This window comes from Ursus americanus, chromosome 9 (genome assembly GCF_024610735.1).
Source record: "Ursus americanus isolate L20-20 chromosome 9, mUrsAme1.1.p, whole genome shotgun sequence".
In the NCBI taxonomy this organism is placed as follows: domain Eukaryota; kingdom Metazoa; phylum Chordata; class Mammalia; order Carnivora; family Ursidae; genus Ursus; species Ursus americanus.
In genome coordinates this window covers 71,643,254-71,657,881 of record NC_142135.1, presented here as the reverse complement: position 1 = coordinate 71,657,881, position 14,628 = coordinate 71,643,254, and the positions used below count along the sequence as shown (strand labels likewise).

General features: G+C 38.2%; 1 protein-coding gene across 4 annotated transcripts in view; it reads right to left on the bottom strand.

The window, feature by feature from the left end:
- Positions 1–2,678: 2,678 nt before the first annotated feature.
- The window catches only part of PLAG1 (PLAG1 zinc finger), a 52,662-nt gene continuing 40,712 nt past the window's right edge, over positions 2,679–14,628 (bottom strand). For 2 of the 4 annotated variants that reach the window (XM_045789064.2, XM_045789065.2), the window contains 3 exons: positions 14,024–14,122; positions 11,152–11,510; positions 2,679–10,629 (listed from right to left, as the gene is read on the bottom strand). In XM_045789064.2, coding sequence (XP_045645020.1) covers positions 9,372–10,629; positions 11,152–11,393 — 1,500 coding nt within the window. In that variant the 5' untranslated portion in view covers positions 11,394–11,510; positions 14,024–14,122 and the 3' untranslated portion in view covers positions 2,679–9,371. The remainder of the gene's footprint in view (positions 10,630–11,151; positions 11,511–14,023; positions 14,123–14,628) is intronic. The other 2 variants (XM_045789068.2, XM_087864872.1) reach the window with 1 other exon arrangement.

Here is a 14,628-nt window from a genome sequence, read left to right as displayed (position 1 = left end):
TCACTCAGCTTCCAGAAATTTTAAACAGAGCAAAAGACTCCATGGTTAGAGCTTTTGAAGTCCAAATTTATAAGAATTAGAGTTCTCACAGTTTCTTAGTTTTGATCCTTTGTAGTGAAAGCATTTAGAGTGGTTTACTTCCGAAGAAATCATACGTTATTCTGGAATTTGCTCGTTTTGGTGCAAAAGGGCAGAACAAAACGGAAGTGTGATCACATAATCTTTAGTGTATCAAATAAACTTTTCTATAGAACAAAGGTAACCCAAGTGATAAAATTATTACTTACAAAATTTCCTAGGGTCATATTTTGAAAGAGTCTTTCATTTAAAGAAACGTGTCCTGATTACCAAGACGGTTGATTATCCTTCAGCCAACAAATAAGTGTAATTTGCCATGGGCAGGGAACTGTGTGAACAGGGTTTTGCCCTCAAGTACTTGGAAGAGCTAAAAAAGGGTAAACAGAAGGGGGAATGAACCATGAGAGACTGTGGACTCTAGGAAACAAACTGAGGGCTTCAGAGGGGAGGGGGGTGGGGGATTGGGATAGGCCAGTAATGGGTATTAAGGAGGGCACATATTGCATGGTGCACTGGGTGTTATACGCAAATAATGAATCATGGAACATTACATCAAAAACTAAGGATATACTGTAAGGTGGCTAACATAACAAAATAAAAATTATTATAAAAATAGAGCTAAAAAAATATACACATCCTTGAGGAGATCTCATATGCTGTAATAAATATTCAGAGGGGAAATAAGTTACCTTTCAGTGGGTGAGACCAGAGAAGGTATGGAATGGAAGAGCCACCATTAAAAAAGGGGGTGGAAGACGGTGAGATTTTGGCATGTGGATTCATAAGCAGGAGCAGAGAAAGGAGGCATTCCAGGGACAAGTGTAGGCAAACGGATGCATAAGCACAGGGAACAGTGAATTAACTTCACATGAAAATCAGAGAAAGAAGAGGAGGCAATGGGCAGACTGCTAAGAATGGACGAGAATTTTCAGGGTCCCTCAGATCACTGACTGGTACTAACTTGATGATCTCTTAGTGAAGGTAATTTAGAAGTAAATATGGAAATATCATATGAAAGCATTGACAACAGAAAATACAACAGTAGGTAGCACTTTACTCCTGCAAGGTAATTGAATTTAGAAAATGGGATGAATTGAACTCATCTGCCTGAAATCTTTCAACAGTATGGTCTTTGAGACCTTTAAAAGAGAGTGTATCTGTGACAGCCATTGAGCACCACTAATTCTGGGGTAGGAAAAGCTGACATACCTTGAGATCTTAAATAGGGCATGGCTTAGGCTATTAACCTACTTACACAATGAACGTTCCCAGGGCATGAAAATCTGGTTGCAGGAGCCTTCTTAGAAATGTCATCCGGGGTGTGCGAATGCTAATAACAGATCAATTATGTATTTTTAGAAGCAGGGCAGTTTACCAACATCATTCCAATAAGACTACCAAATGCACTAACAACACTTTGAAAGGGCCCCTCCACTCCCTGGCCATAAAAAGATTAAAGTTCTCTAATTACACATAGAATAAACCAAAAGTTAAATCTTTGCAACAATTCTATCATAAAACAGAAAATTCCGTAGCTTATGTGAGGATCCATTATACTTCTGACTTTCATCCCCTCAGAACCCCAAGTCATAAGTGGTATTATTATAAATGGACTATCTGCCTGTTTTCGAAAAAGATTCAATTTACAAACATTTCCACATGTGCGTGTGTAATAAATGTTGGTCTACATTTCAAGTATGCTTCTACCGAGTAAAGCAAGATTAGCCTGTTCTCATTTTTTAAAAACTTGCTCATTGGTAGAAAACCCTTTTCATCTGCAACAATGGCAGCCAAAATAATGGTACAGAAAAGGAGATTCTGAGGACTACTTTATGGACACAATCTCCATTGAGCACTGTGCTCTTTTGTGTGTGTGTTTCTTTTTTAAAGCAGTGAGAACCTGGGAATTCACGTTTTCTGGCATAACAGTGTATCAGAGGAAGATATTTCTATTTCTTTCAAGGTAAGACCAGCACAACTAAAGAATGACAGTTGAAACTAGTCGTATTAAATAGGGTTCTCCAGAGAAACCAAACTAATTGGATGTGTGTATAAATATATAAATGTGTGTATGTATATTAAGAAATTGGCTCATGTGATCATGGAGGTTGACCAAATCCAAAATCTGCAGGGCAGGCCAGCATGCTGAGATCCAGAGAAGAGTTGATGTTGCAGCCCGAGCCCAAAGACAGTCTGGGGGCAGAATTCCCCTTTGCTGGGGAACCTCAGTCTTTTCTTCTTAAGGCCTTCAACTGATTGGATAAGGCCCACCCACATTATGGAGGGTAGTATTTTAAAGATTTATTTATTTATTTGAGAAAGAGAGAGGGGGTAGGAGCAGAGGGTGATAATTTCCAAGCAGACTCCCCGCTGAGCCTGGAGCCCCAACCCAGGCTCTATCTCATGACCCATGAGATCATGACCTGAGCTGAAACCAAGAGTTGGACACTTAACCGACCGAGCCACCCAGGCGTCCCATAAAGTCAACTAATTATCAATGTTAATCACATCTAAAAAAATGCCTCCGCAGCAACATCTAGTCTGGCTACCCTGGCCCAGCCAAGCTGACGCATAAAATTAACCATCAAACTAGCCAAACATCTTCAGAGTAGAAAAATTTATTATTGACCTCTGTGTTGAATAGAATGCAGGTGAAGTCAACACATTCTGGGTTTTGTTTTGTTTTAGTTTTAGGCTGAAACTGCCAATATTTGACCATTTTTGATCTGCAAAAAAAGGGTAACTGAGTATGGTTCAATACAATATTTAGGCTTTCCAGCAGTTGCAATGACGCGGCCATCGTCACACAAATGCCTGATCAGAAAACAACCTTCTTTTTATAAAGCTGATTTCTTTGGAAATACCCCTAGGACTTAGCACAAAGTGATGCCTTTTACTGAAGAAATGTCTGATTAAGGAAAAGTGACAGCAAAACTCAAGTGATCTAAAGCCAGACTTGAAATTCCATCTCCCCTCCATGGTAAGGCATTGGTATGAACTTTTTCATTTAACAGGGTCACATATGAAGTTTTTCAGCCCCGTTGGGTCTATGATGCAATAAACAAACTGCATTTTGAATTACTTTTCCATAAGGGAGATTATATTTTAAGTGAATTAATCCCAAACGTTCTTTTTCAAAGTATCGTAACTAAGAAAAGCATCATGTTTTGATAAGCAGTCCTTGAAATATTTCATACGTATGAATTTAAGTAAAAATGTATTTAGTGTTAAGAATTCACAAAGGCATGCTTTTCGATTTTCTGGAAGCAAGCAGGTGAAAAGAGGGACTGCCGACACTGCAAATCGCTGTTCAGTTTCTCTCTCTGAAAGTGGGAGAGCCTTAAAACAGGAAAGTCAAAGGTAAAGAGGGAATTTTCCTATCATCGTGAAAGAGGTGCTAGGAGATACATAAAACATGATTTCTACAATTGATTCCTGCTCAGATTATTAACTGAATCTTCAGACAATGTTGCTGTCTGCATTGCTGTTGCACTGATGAGTTTTGGACGAAGTGGTGTGTGTGTTTTGGTCCAGATAACTGTCAAGGGAGGGTTTTCAGCAAAATTTTAGACAAAGAGCCCAAAGGGAACCTCTAAAAGGATCACAGTACTGGCAGACAGCAAGCGTTAAAGGAATGCTTAATGCCAATCTTCTCTCACACAAACAAGAGACGTTATTGATTTATACATACTAATCACCTTTCTGGAATTCTTTTTTGGATGCTCACCTGGATTACAGTTTTGATGCAGGATCTTTCAACTTTTTTTTTTTTATTTACAGTCTCTATCCTTCCTTTAAAGGTACAAAAGTTTTAAAACAAAACAAAAGAAACCCTGGAACTTTACATTTCGTTTCAACAACAAAGTATTGTCCTCGAGTCAGCTATTAGAATCGTATATTTACCCAATGAGAAAATACTTAAAAATTCAAAGTGAAAAGAAAAAGTTATACCAAATAGAAATGTATCATCTATTAAAATTTCAGGAAGATCTACATTATCTAAAGCCATTCTATAATTTTATTCATATAGTTTGTGGAGTTCACATATCTTTTTCTTACAGCAAACATAACACTGTAGGCCACAAGAAGCTGCAGTACTATTGTTTCATTAGCAGCAAAGTAATATTTTATATCTGGGTAACTGGACAATAAATAGCCTGCTTCTTTGGATGTGGATGATTAAAATGTTGTATCACTGCAGCTTCATAATGTGAGTGCTATTTTACAGAGCTTATACACACACAAAAAATACGATCTTTGTCTATATTTTATACAAATACAACAGTAGTTTGTGAATACATTTTAAGTACATGATATACATGATAAGCCACTTGATTTTCCAATATCACAGAATAGCGATTTTAAATGCAATAAAAATATACAAAATTCGGCCTGGAATGCAGATTTTTCTTTTCTATTTTGACTCAAAACTTTATCATTAGAACATTTTTAGAGTACTAGTCCAAACACTTTTCCGTCTGCTAAAAATACAATTTCAGCAGTCCAGCTTATGTTCAGGCGTGATGCAATCCATTTCCTAATGGATTCCCAGTTTTTGTTCAATTCAAAGGGCTGTTAGTAACATACCGCATGTTCTTCACTCCACACCATGTTATAAAGCCCACGTTTCATTCTGAGTTATAGTCACCTTGTGGACAAAAGCTGGGTTTGTTCTGGTAACATTTGCACGTCCAAGATTTCTTTTTGCAAGTGCACGTGAATACATTGTGGTGGGTGGTGTAAAAGTCTGTTAATGACAGATCAAGTCACAGTATAAAAATATATTGTACACCTTTACGCCTAATGGAGTCCTTTTTTTCCTATGGCTAAAAAAATATGACTGAACGAGACAGCGACGTTTGTAGCACCATGAAGAGTTGTATCCCAAGTTCCATTAGCAGCATGATCCAACATAATATTGAAGGAGTGTTTCTGAGAAGATAAACATTCATTCTGGTTCATCTGTACCACTGAAGCTTATACAAGTGTTTTATACATTAGCAATAGTTCTGTCATTTCTAGAGCTAGATAAACTTATCAAAAGACACTGCCTTTCCATCCTCAAAGGGCTGATAACGGAGAAGGGCCTAAGGGTGATGATCTAAGTGTGCCTTTACCAGTGTGGGTGGTATCAGTTTGTTTTATGTAATCCAAAAGGCGCTCTGTATGGGTTTCTAGCACAAAACTACATAAGGCGACCTGTGGATCTATGGAATCACGACAGACTGTGTTGTAGACACGGCTGCTGACACAGTGTGAAAAAAGCACGACATAGAGTCAACTTAGGCACTATATGTCAGAGATAACAGTCCGCTATTGCTAATGAAGAATAGTCGACATTTAAAGGACCTCCTTCAATGTCACATGGATCTCAGTAGGCTAGAAGCAACTTGGGCGAACTGGTATTTTTTAATTTACATACTGGGAAGACAGTGTGTTTTGAAACACGTAAACCTTGTAAAAAAATAAACCATTGTAAAACCTTATGAAAAGACACACACTGATTCTGTGCAATATAGCAAATTGATAAGAAAACACTGTAAAAATGTACCTGTTTAAAATACCATCTACCATTTTTGAACACAAAGCATTATATATCAAAGGCCTACATATATATCATCTAATGGCACTTGAAACAAATTATAATAAGTCTTAAAATAAAAGGCATAACCTATAAGAAAGTTTCTGTAAAGGTTTAGATTCGTTTTGAAAGTGCTATATCTTGTAATATGTGTAGTATAGAGGTTGACCAAGCTCTATTTTTTAAAAAAATATTGGCCTATATATGTGTATTGCTTACTAGATGAACGATCCTGAAATATGTACTCTTTAACATTCATTATTAGCTTAATAAAGCAATCAGCTCTGGCTCATGTTTCAGTCAGTATATGGTTTTTAAAAACCGCTACTGTCCAAATTAACACAATATATCACTATATTCCACAAATGACTAAGAATAATAAAGCACAAGTAACAAATAGGCAAAAATACATAGCTTGGAAGAAACACTAAGTGAAATTAAAAAGCTGCACAAAGAGTGGTGTGTGATCAGCCAGGACAACTGAAGTTTTTGAAAACTGCACTTGGTAGTACGATTTTAAAATGTGAAATTTAACAGTGACCAATAACTATAAAGATGATATTTGCATACATCAGTGGATAATATTGCTTACAGTGCCGAGACCCTTCCACACTCATGCTTTTGTGTCTGATGATTAAATTTGTACACACGTGTGGAAGTTCAAACTGAATGAGGTTCAATATCTTGTCTGAGGTCCAAATTCTAAACTGAAATATTTTACTTAATGATAATCCCTTTTTTTTTTAAACCAAGCAAAGGCACTACTAGAAATTTCAAGGATGATGATTCTGGCCACAGCATTGGCAATAATTATTTTTAATCACATCCAGTTGATGTAAAAAAAATGTCAATTTTTTTTCTAGAAAAAACGAGACAGTTCTGGGTTACATCCTTGTTAGACCATTGTGCAATTAAATGAGTCTGCCTCATGTTTAACAGAAATTCTCTTGAAAAGGGTTTAGTGACCAGTAGAATCAATTTGAAAAACACATGAGCTGAATTCCCTCTTCCTTGGAAGTGTTATTTCAAGTCTATGAGGCGGCAACAGGCAAAGAGGTGTTCACATGAAAATTAAGACTCTAGATTTTAACCCTGGTGCCCTGAAAGATGTGCCTCCACGTGTCTGAATTCCATGCAGGGTGAGAATAAGGCTAAAAATATACATACATATATGGCGCCATTCCCCATTTCCAAAATGCTTTATTGAATAAATCCTGGTACTCCCTTTTGAATTGTTTCTTAGCGGTGAAATACAGCCTGCTAAGGCCAACGTCTCAGGTCATTAATTTGACTTCTCCTTAAGCAAATTTTAGACAAAGTAAAGTAGTGCTTCCACACTTGTATTTGTGACTTCTACGTAAAAATAGGTTTTCTATTTATTTGTGCTCTGTCACCAATTTCTTTTTCCTTTTTTTTAAATGGTGATTAAAGCAATATTGAACACTAATCATTCAACTAATGATTTAAGTAAGCAATCTGTTTCATAGAAACTAAAGGAAGCAGTAATAAAGCAGAGCTAAAAGCCTACTTTCAGAGCAAATATTCTCCTAATCAAAAGCTTAGGAGCAGTTTGAAAAATTTTAAATGTATTTCCTTATTAAAACATATATAATTTTAATGCCTTTGGAACACACTTTTTTTATAAAATGTAATTTTTTATAATAAAATTTAAATACATAAGTATAAAAACTACTGCTCCTAGAATTAAAAAAAAAAAATAGGAGCATGATAAAATATCAGGAGCCAAAGCTCCCTTAAGAGAGCAACTCTGATTCTATGAAGTGCGATACGTGTGTGTGTGTGTGTGTGTGTGTGTACGTGTGTATAATATATATAGTGAAACCCCCATTTACATTATTACAATTTACATTTCTCCACAAATTATACTACTCCCAGATATTTTAAATAATGTACTATATTCAGTAATCTGCACTCATTTTTAGAAATTCTTGGTAAACATCGCAATCTGCAGTGATAATTGGCCCTACAAATGAAAAAAGAAGCTTCCGTATAGGGCTAATGAGTGCTCAGAAATATTTTTTTTTTAAGAGATATATACTCTTCTATAAACCTTCCCCTTCATACCCACCCCAACAGACAGGGTCCCAAAATAAGGTGTTAACAAGTGCTTAATAGATATGTTTTGTAGGCTGATGCCCCAACCAATATTTAGAAAAGTATAATTGGACCTTCAAAACAGTTATGGTGGTCGTCTAATATGAGGAAAGCCCACAAAAACTATTTTATTTAGTGAACACAATATTCTTGATTGTTACTTTCACATTAACTAAGATAGTGCTTGTTTTGCTTTAGTTTTTCCCCCTCTACAAATTCAACTGATTTGCAACTCTCCCCCAATTTCCCAGAGACGTGTAAAAGTGGGGTTTTACTGTATATATTTTTAGTCGCTTAAAACTTTGTGGTCATTCCTCAAATAGTTTTCTAATGCATTTAAATTTAAAGTCTCCATCTGAAAATAGCAAGGAAAGATAAATCAACACTGAATCAGAAAGATACCATGGGGGTAGGGCTGTTTTGTTTTCTGCTTTTGGTTCTTATGGGAAAGAAAACTGTATTAAATTCAGCAAGAAGTGATGTGAGCGATATGCTTTTCCTTTACTCCTAATGAGTCTAGTTTCCAACCCTGGCAACAAGGAACAGGATCCCTAGACAAGTTCCCCAAGCTGAACCAAGTGCTTCACATCTAACTTTCTTTTTAGGAGACTACCACGCCACAGAAGAAGAGACAGTCCGCTCAGGGATAAACACCCCTAACATCCGTCGTTCCACAATGGCTCTCGATTCTGGACTAACTGTGGGCCGACAATTAAAATAGAATTGCTGGCTGCACTTGACCCACCCTTTGGCCATGAAAGGTGGGAAAGATTAAAGACATCTAGCCATACACTGACTGTGAAGACTCTGATGCCGTAACACGATGAGTACTATTAAACTGGAAAGAGAGCAACTTTGCAACATGGAAAAATGTCATGCGTACTAGTTTAAGGCCAACTACTGAGTAACATGGAATGCCGTGTCACCTCATTAGGAGTCTCTTTTTGCTATAAATACTGGTGCTTTGTAGTTAGGTTTTGTTTTCCTTATGTGTGCATAATATAGACGGCAAATATTTGAGCCAGACAATAGCAAAGTCTTCAAAATATACTGACCTGAAATCACGGTGTATCTAAGAAACATCTATTATCTCCCCAAACTGGATTCTGAATTCATCTGAAAACATTTGCTTATGAATCCATTTAGAGACTAGTAAAAATTTAAAAACTCTCAGGTTATTCATATACATTTTAGAAAATGTACATTCTATTGCCAAAATCATTTTTAATGAGCCAAATGTCAAAAGGTAGAGCCACTGGTATTGGACAGAACTGATAATTTTAAGATCTCGAAGCAAATTGAATGTGGAACTCATAAGACTTTACTGCTAATAATGGCTTTCCTAGAGGAAAAATCATCTTAAAATATGACAATTGGCAGTGAGTGTGGACAAAATACCCAGGTAAACATAACTGAACGCAAATGGTTCCAAAGCTCATTTATAAAGCTTGTTTCTATTTCATACTGGCTTAACGAAAATTGGTACTGTACAAAAGCAGAAGTTTTTATGCTGTTTTAAAGTAGGCACTAAAATAAAAATGGTCATCTAAGGCAGGGCTACACATAGATTTCTGTAATCAATCCACGTCTTGGACTCCTACTGAAAAGCTTGATGGAAACGTGGCAGTGTGGTGCTCGTGCTGAAGCTACTGGTGAACGCTGCTGACAGGGAGTGCAGGGAACCGAGACCTAGAGTGTTTGCAGGATCCTGAAGATCCTGTGTCTGGGGGGGCAGCTGAGACACAGAAGAATGCGCTTCTTCTTGGGAATAGCTCATTCCGAGGCTCCCCACTGAGATAGGATTATAGGGAGGGCCATTGAGGGGTATGAAATTAAACAACTGGGAAAAATCCAAGGCGGGTGTGTTTAGGGGGTCACTGATAGAAATAGAGCTTTTTGACAGGGAGAGGTCCCCTGCACCATCATCGAGGGACCCGACTGGAGGATCCAACCCTAGTTTAGATGATGATGCTTGGGAATCTTGGGATGAGGAGGGCACGCCACCTTGCAGCTCCATCAGATAACTCTCAATCTCCCCCTTTAGTGGCTGTTCTTTTTCAGGAATAGAAATGGCGTATGAGGTAGAACTGAATGGGTATTTGAAAGAAAGGTGGTGAGAAGGATGGACAGCATCCATATCTATCGGGCACGTCATTCCCAAAGGTAAAGTTGTGATCATTTGGTGGGCAGGTCCCGAGCTCTGCATGGACTGAAACGGAGTGTTATAGAGGTTTAACTGCAGAGTGTTTGTGAATGGCTTTGACAACAGTTCGCTGGAAGGTAAGGACATCACCGGAAGGAGCTCATCTTTTATAGGCACAGAAACATTGCAGGTGAACGGATCCAGAAAGTCCACCGGTTCTGTTTTGACCTTCAGAAGTTCTTGATTGTGACTCTTCTTCATGTGTCGAGTCAGGTGATCCTTCCGCCCAAATCTCTGTGCACAATACTGACAGAGGAAGTCCTTCCTTCCCGTGTGCACCACCATGTGTCTCCGGACGTCCTTCCGGGTGTAGAAGCGGCGATCGCAGTGCTCGCACTGGTGCTTTTTCTCTTTCACCCCGCCAGACGACTTGCCGGCGTGCGACTTAAGGTGCTCCAGCAGCACTCCCGTGCTCTCGAAAGTCTGCAGACAGACCTTGCAGGTGAGGTCGCCGCTTGTAGCGGCATGCAAGGCCAGGTGACGCTTGAACCCGAGCTTGGTGTTGTAGTTCTTGCCACACTCTTCACACTTAAACGTCTCTTTGTTGGGGTCATGCGTATGGAGGTGATTCTTCAGGTGATCTTTCCGGTGAAACATTTTCTCACAATAATTACACTTGTGGGTTTTCTCAGGAGAATGAGTAGCCATGTGCCTTGAAACACAGACATATTCTGTCAGTATCACGACACAAGTGGCATGGAGTCACTTTTCAAATGGAAACTAAACTGCTATGCTAAAACAGAGGCTTCCTGCTACTGGACACGCTTTAACTTAACATGCGCTACAAGGACAGTCAACACCCCTAAACACTGCAGAACTCGAGCCGCTGAAGTTGCCACTTCAGGATTCGCTGGTTCGTAGCTATTACTACAAAAGCCAATGAGAGAGACTGAATATACTCACGTAAACGTCCATACCCTCTCCTTGTAATCTCTTTGTACAAATGGAAATTCTACTCTCATTAAGCATTGCATTTAAAAAAAAATCCAAAGATACTAACACATCAAAGTATGTGACTTAGAATACTAAAGCTAGCCAACGTCTAATCTACGTTAACATTTCCTCTCTGCAAAGCAGCTCAAGAATGTGTATACAAATATATATACGTTTACAACGGCTTCACATGGCCAACATAATAGAAAATATAATCTGAAAGACAAATAGAGTTTAATACCTTTGTAATTTGTACTTAGAAACAAAGGCCTTGGTGCAGTCTTGTTGTATGCACTTGTAGGGCCTCTCTCCTGTGTGAGAGTAGGAGTGAACCTTTAATTTCTCAACACTGTTAAAGGCCTTGTCACACAGTTGGCAAGGAAAGTTTTTTCTTGGTTTGGTTTCACCACGCTTACGTTTCCCTGAAGGGACTTTCTGGGTATCTCTTACTTCTGACAAATCACCAGGAATGACAGTGGCCATCGCAGCCTAAAGCAGGCCTTCTTGTTGGACACTTGGGAACTGCCCAACTCCACTAAATGATTTAGCTTTAGGTGGCTTCTCAAGTTTCATGTGGTCGTAAAAGAAAGCAAAAAGGGACTGGAAAAAAAAAATAAGAAACAACTAGTTTGTAACTAATTTTTAAAATTTTTATTTGCTATGTGATGCTTTTGAATTCAAAAAGAAACCATAAAATGGATTCAGCTGGTCTAATGTAATATCTGTAGGTTTCTTTACATTTGCCAAAATACGTATTAATGCATTGCTCAGAATGAACAGTTCACACACCCCCAGAAATTCCACCTGACAAATGTCATATTTAGGGAAAGCAGTAGTGACTTCAGGAACTCTCAAGAAGTGTCAAAACATGACACTCAAAGTGGCATTATGAAGCTTCAATTTTGACAAGGGATTAGACAACAGAAATCTGACTAAGAACAGAAACATGTTTCTGCAAATATTTTAAGGTCGAAAAAGCATCTTAAGTTGTGTAAGTCAACTCTAGTCAGACTCTGTGTTATAGAGAAATGCAGATAAGTGACTGGAAACTCTTTTAGGCACCCTGTGAACCATTTAGTTCATGGAAGAAGTGCTTAATGCACACACGGGAGGCCTGAAAGAGTTGAAGGCACCACCCAGAGTGGAAATTTGCTCTTGGTACCAGTGTCATCACACACAGAGGGATTTCCGAGTCAAGAGTGGAAATGACTTCTCTTTGTAACAAATACACATTCTTGAAATGGTAACACCCTGTGAAGTTATCTGAGGTGAGGATCATGGCTCCTTATCATTTGGGGGGAAAAAAGATTTGGTCAAGTTCCCTCACCTTTTCTCACACCACAGAAAATGATTCTTTCATTGGCCACACTGAGGTTAGTGGATGAGCCAGAGTCCTCAGGCCTCCCCAAGAGCTGAGGGGATCAGTCTTGGGCACACCTGAAACCCATGTGTGGTACACCAGTGCGACTTTTGGCTTGGAGCACAACACCTGTGCAAGGACACGTCATTATGGAGGCGTTTCAGGTAAAAGGTGTATCAGTTTCAATTCAATATGGGTGCTGTGAGGAAGAATGACATGTACGGATCATACGGCAAAGAGTATGTCTACTTAAACAAAAATTTTTAAATTGATTGGAAACTTTGAAAATTCATGGACAAGAGACAGTAAATATTATCAACTGTATTTCTCAGAGTAAAAAACCAAGTCCCCGAAGATCCACCTGATATAAAAGAGTTAAAGGGACTCGAGTTTTATGACTGCCAGTCTGGCAATGTACTTTTAAGAGACACAGAAATGAGGAGACCTACAGCCTCTCTTTAAAAAGATCTGCTTTTTGAAGTGAAAACTGCACATGGCTAAATGAATATTAATCAAACACTACTCAATTGGATTTTTCATCCTATTATGTATTTAGACACAAAAACCAGTTTCTTTACAGCCCTTGTTTTAGCATCAGACTGACCCTAGTTTGCCTTTATGAGCTAGATATGTCCTACTGAGTCCTGCAGATTCCAGTTACACTTTTGCAGGGGCTCAAATTTAACCTAATTTCTCTAAGACTACGTGTATATTACAGTAGATCCCACTGTGTTTTAATGTAGAGGCTGTCATTAAACAGGCAAAATAGGGCAGTTATCCGCTCACTTGATTAAAATGTAAGGCCCGTGTCTGCTTTGTGTACCCTTTCTTCATCAGTAGGTAGATACAGACAAGGCCTTCCCTTCAAGCTGTGCAAATTGTCTAAATCTCCCCTGCAGTTGGAAAGTGACGTTAATACAGTTAACACAACTGACATCACTAATATGCTAACACAATATGCTCCCCTGGTTTGAGATTTCCTGAATCTCAGGGACTTGTTCTTTCCCTGTTTTATTCTCATTCAAGAGACAGCTTCTCTAGCTCCCCAAACTATCTACACAGCTATTCTGCTGTGACCGGCAGTGACACTGTAAATTGGTAGAAAGCACTTTGCCAAGGCAGGAAAAAACACAGTAATTCTGACTCTTTGATTTCCTAACATGAGGCTTTTATGCACCTATTTAGAGCACTGTGGGAAACAAGTTGATAAATCTGTCAACTGAAAAATCAACACGGAATGTAAAGTATCTAAGTCCCTGTATATAACTAGTATCTGAAACTATTTCAAAGACTGGTCATATCTGTCATTGTTGTGTTAAGAGTTCCAACCATAAGGGGCAGAGCATTCCAGTTGGGAAAAAAAAATGATAACTTCTAAGTCAATGAAAAAAAAGTATTGAAAGTACACCATGAAACAATACATAAACATTTGATTATATTAAATTTGGTGATACTCAATATGGAGTTAACAAGTGAATTCTGTTATCTTTGGATGTACATACTGAGCAATGAAGAACAGCAGACTTCAAATATTACACTTTTCTAAGACCAGCTGAAATTTTTTCATGGCTAATAAAATCTTTTCATCTCAATACATTACAAAACTCAAATTAGTTATAGGTGCATTTAAAACTATAGGATAATATAAGGCTGTGAGCTCAACATTGAATAAAAGTCCACATTCATAATATGCGTTATTAAATACTTTAAAGATACATGCATAGAACTGTAGTGATTCTTGTTCAATGCATACCTGATGACAGATGGAAAAAGCCTCAGACCTTGATCTTAGCCAGTCCCATTGACTCTTCGTGGAAGAGAGCGGAATCCAGTCCTTCCCATTTTGGCCAATCTGTGAAACAAAAAATAAGAATGGACTATACTCTAAATGGAATCAGTACGTAAATGATAGAAAATAAAGGATAAAAGAATTGCAATTTCATGGCACATGCTTACATTCCATACTCTGCTGACGAGTCATGCATTAATTTTCACCAGTTGCAAATTTTTATTAGTTCTAAGCACACTTACATGACCAAATAAAAGGCAGAAACGAAAAGTAAAGTAGTATTACCTATATAAATGGCATTTTGTGATGCTGAATGACTCCCCACTTCTTTCCCAAATTCAATTTTTAATTTTTTTTTAAAGCTAACTTGCCTACTGAGAGGAATGGATATTAGGGTTACTACCTGTAGACCAAACTGATAGAAATTTCATTAAGCTTAATAATATTATGGAAGAGACAAACTCAGTGCATCTGGAACCTCACCAAAGAAGAGCAGCCTCTGGAAGAAATCACCTCATCCGCCCACAGGGCACACACACTTGTGCAAGGCAGGCCTCTCTGAGCTGCAC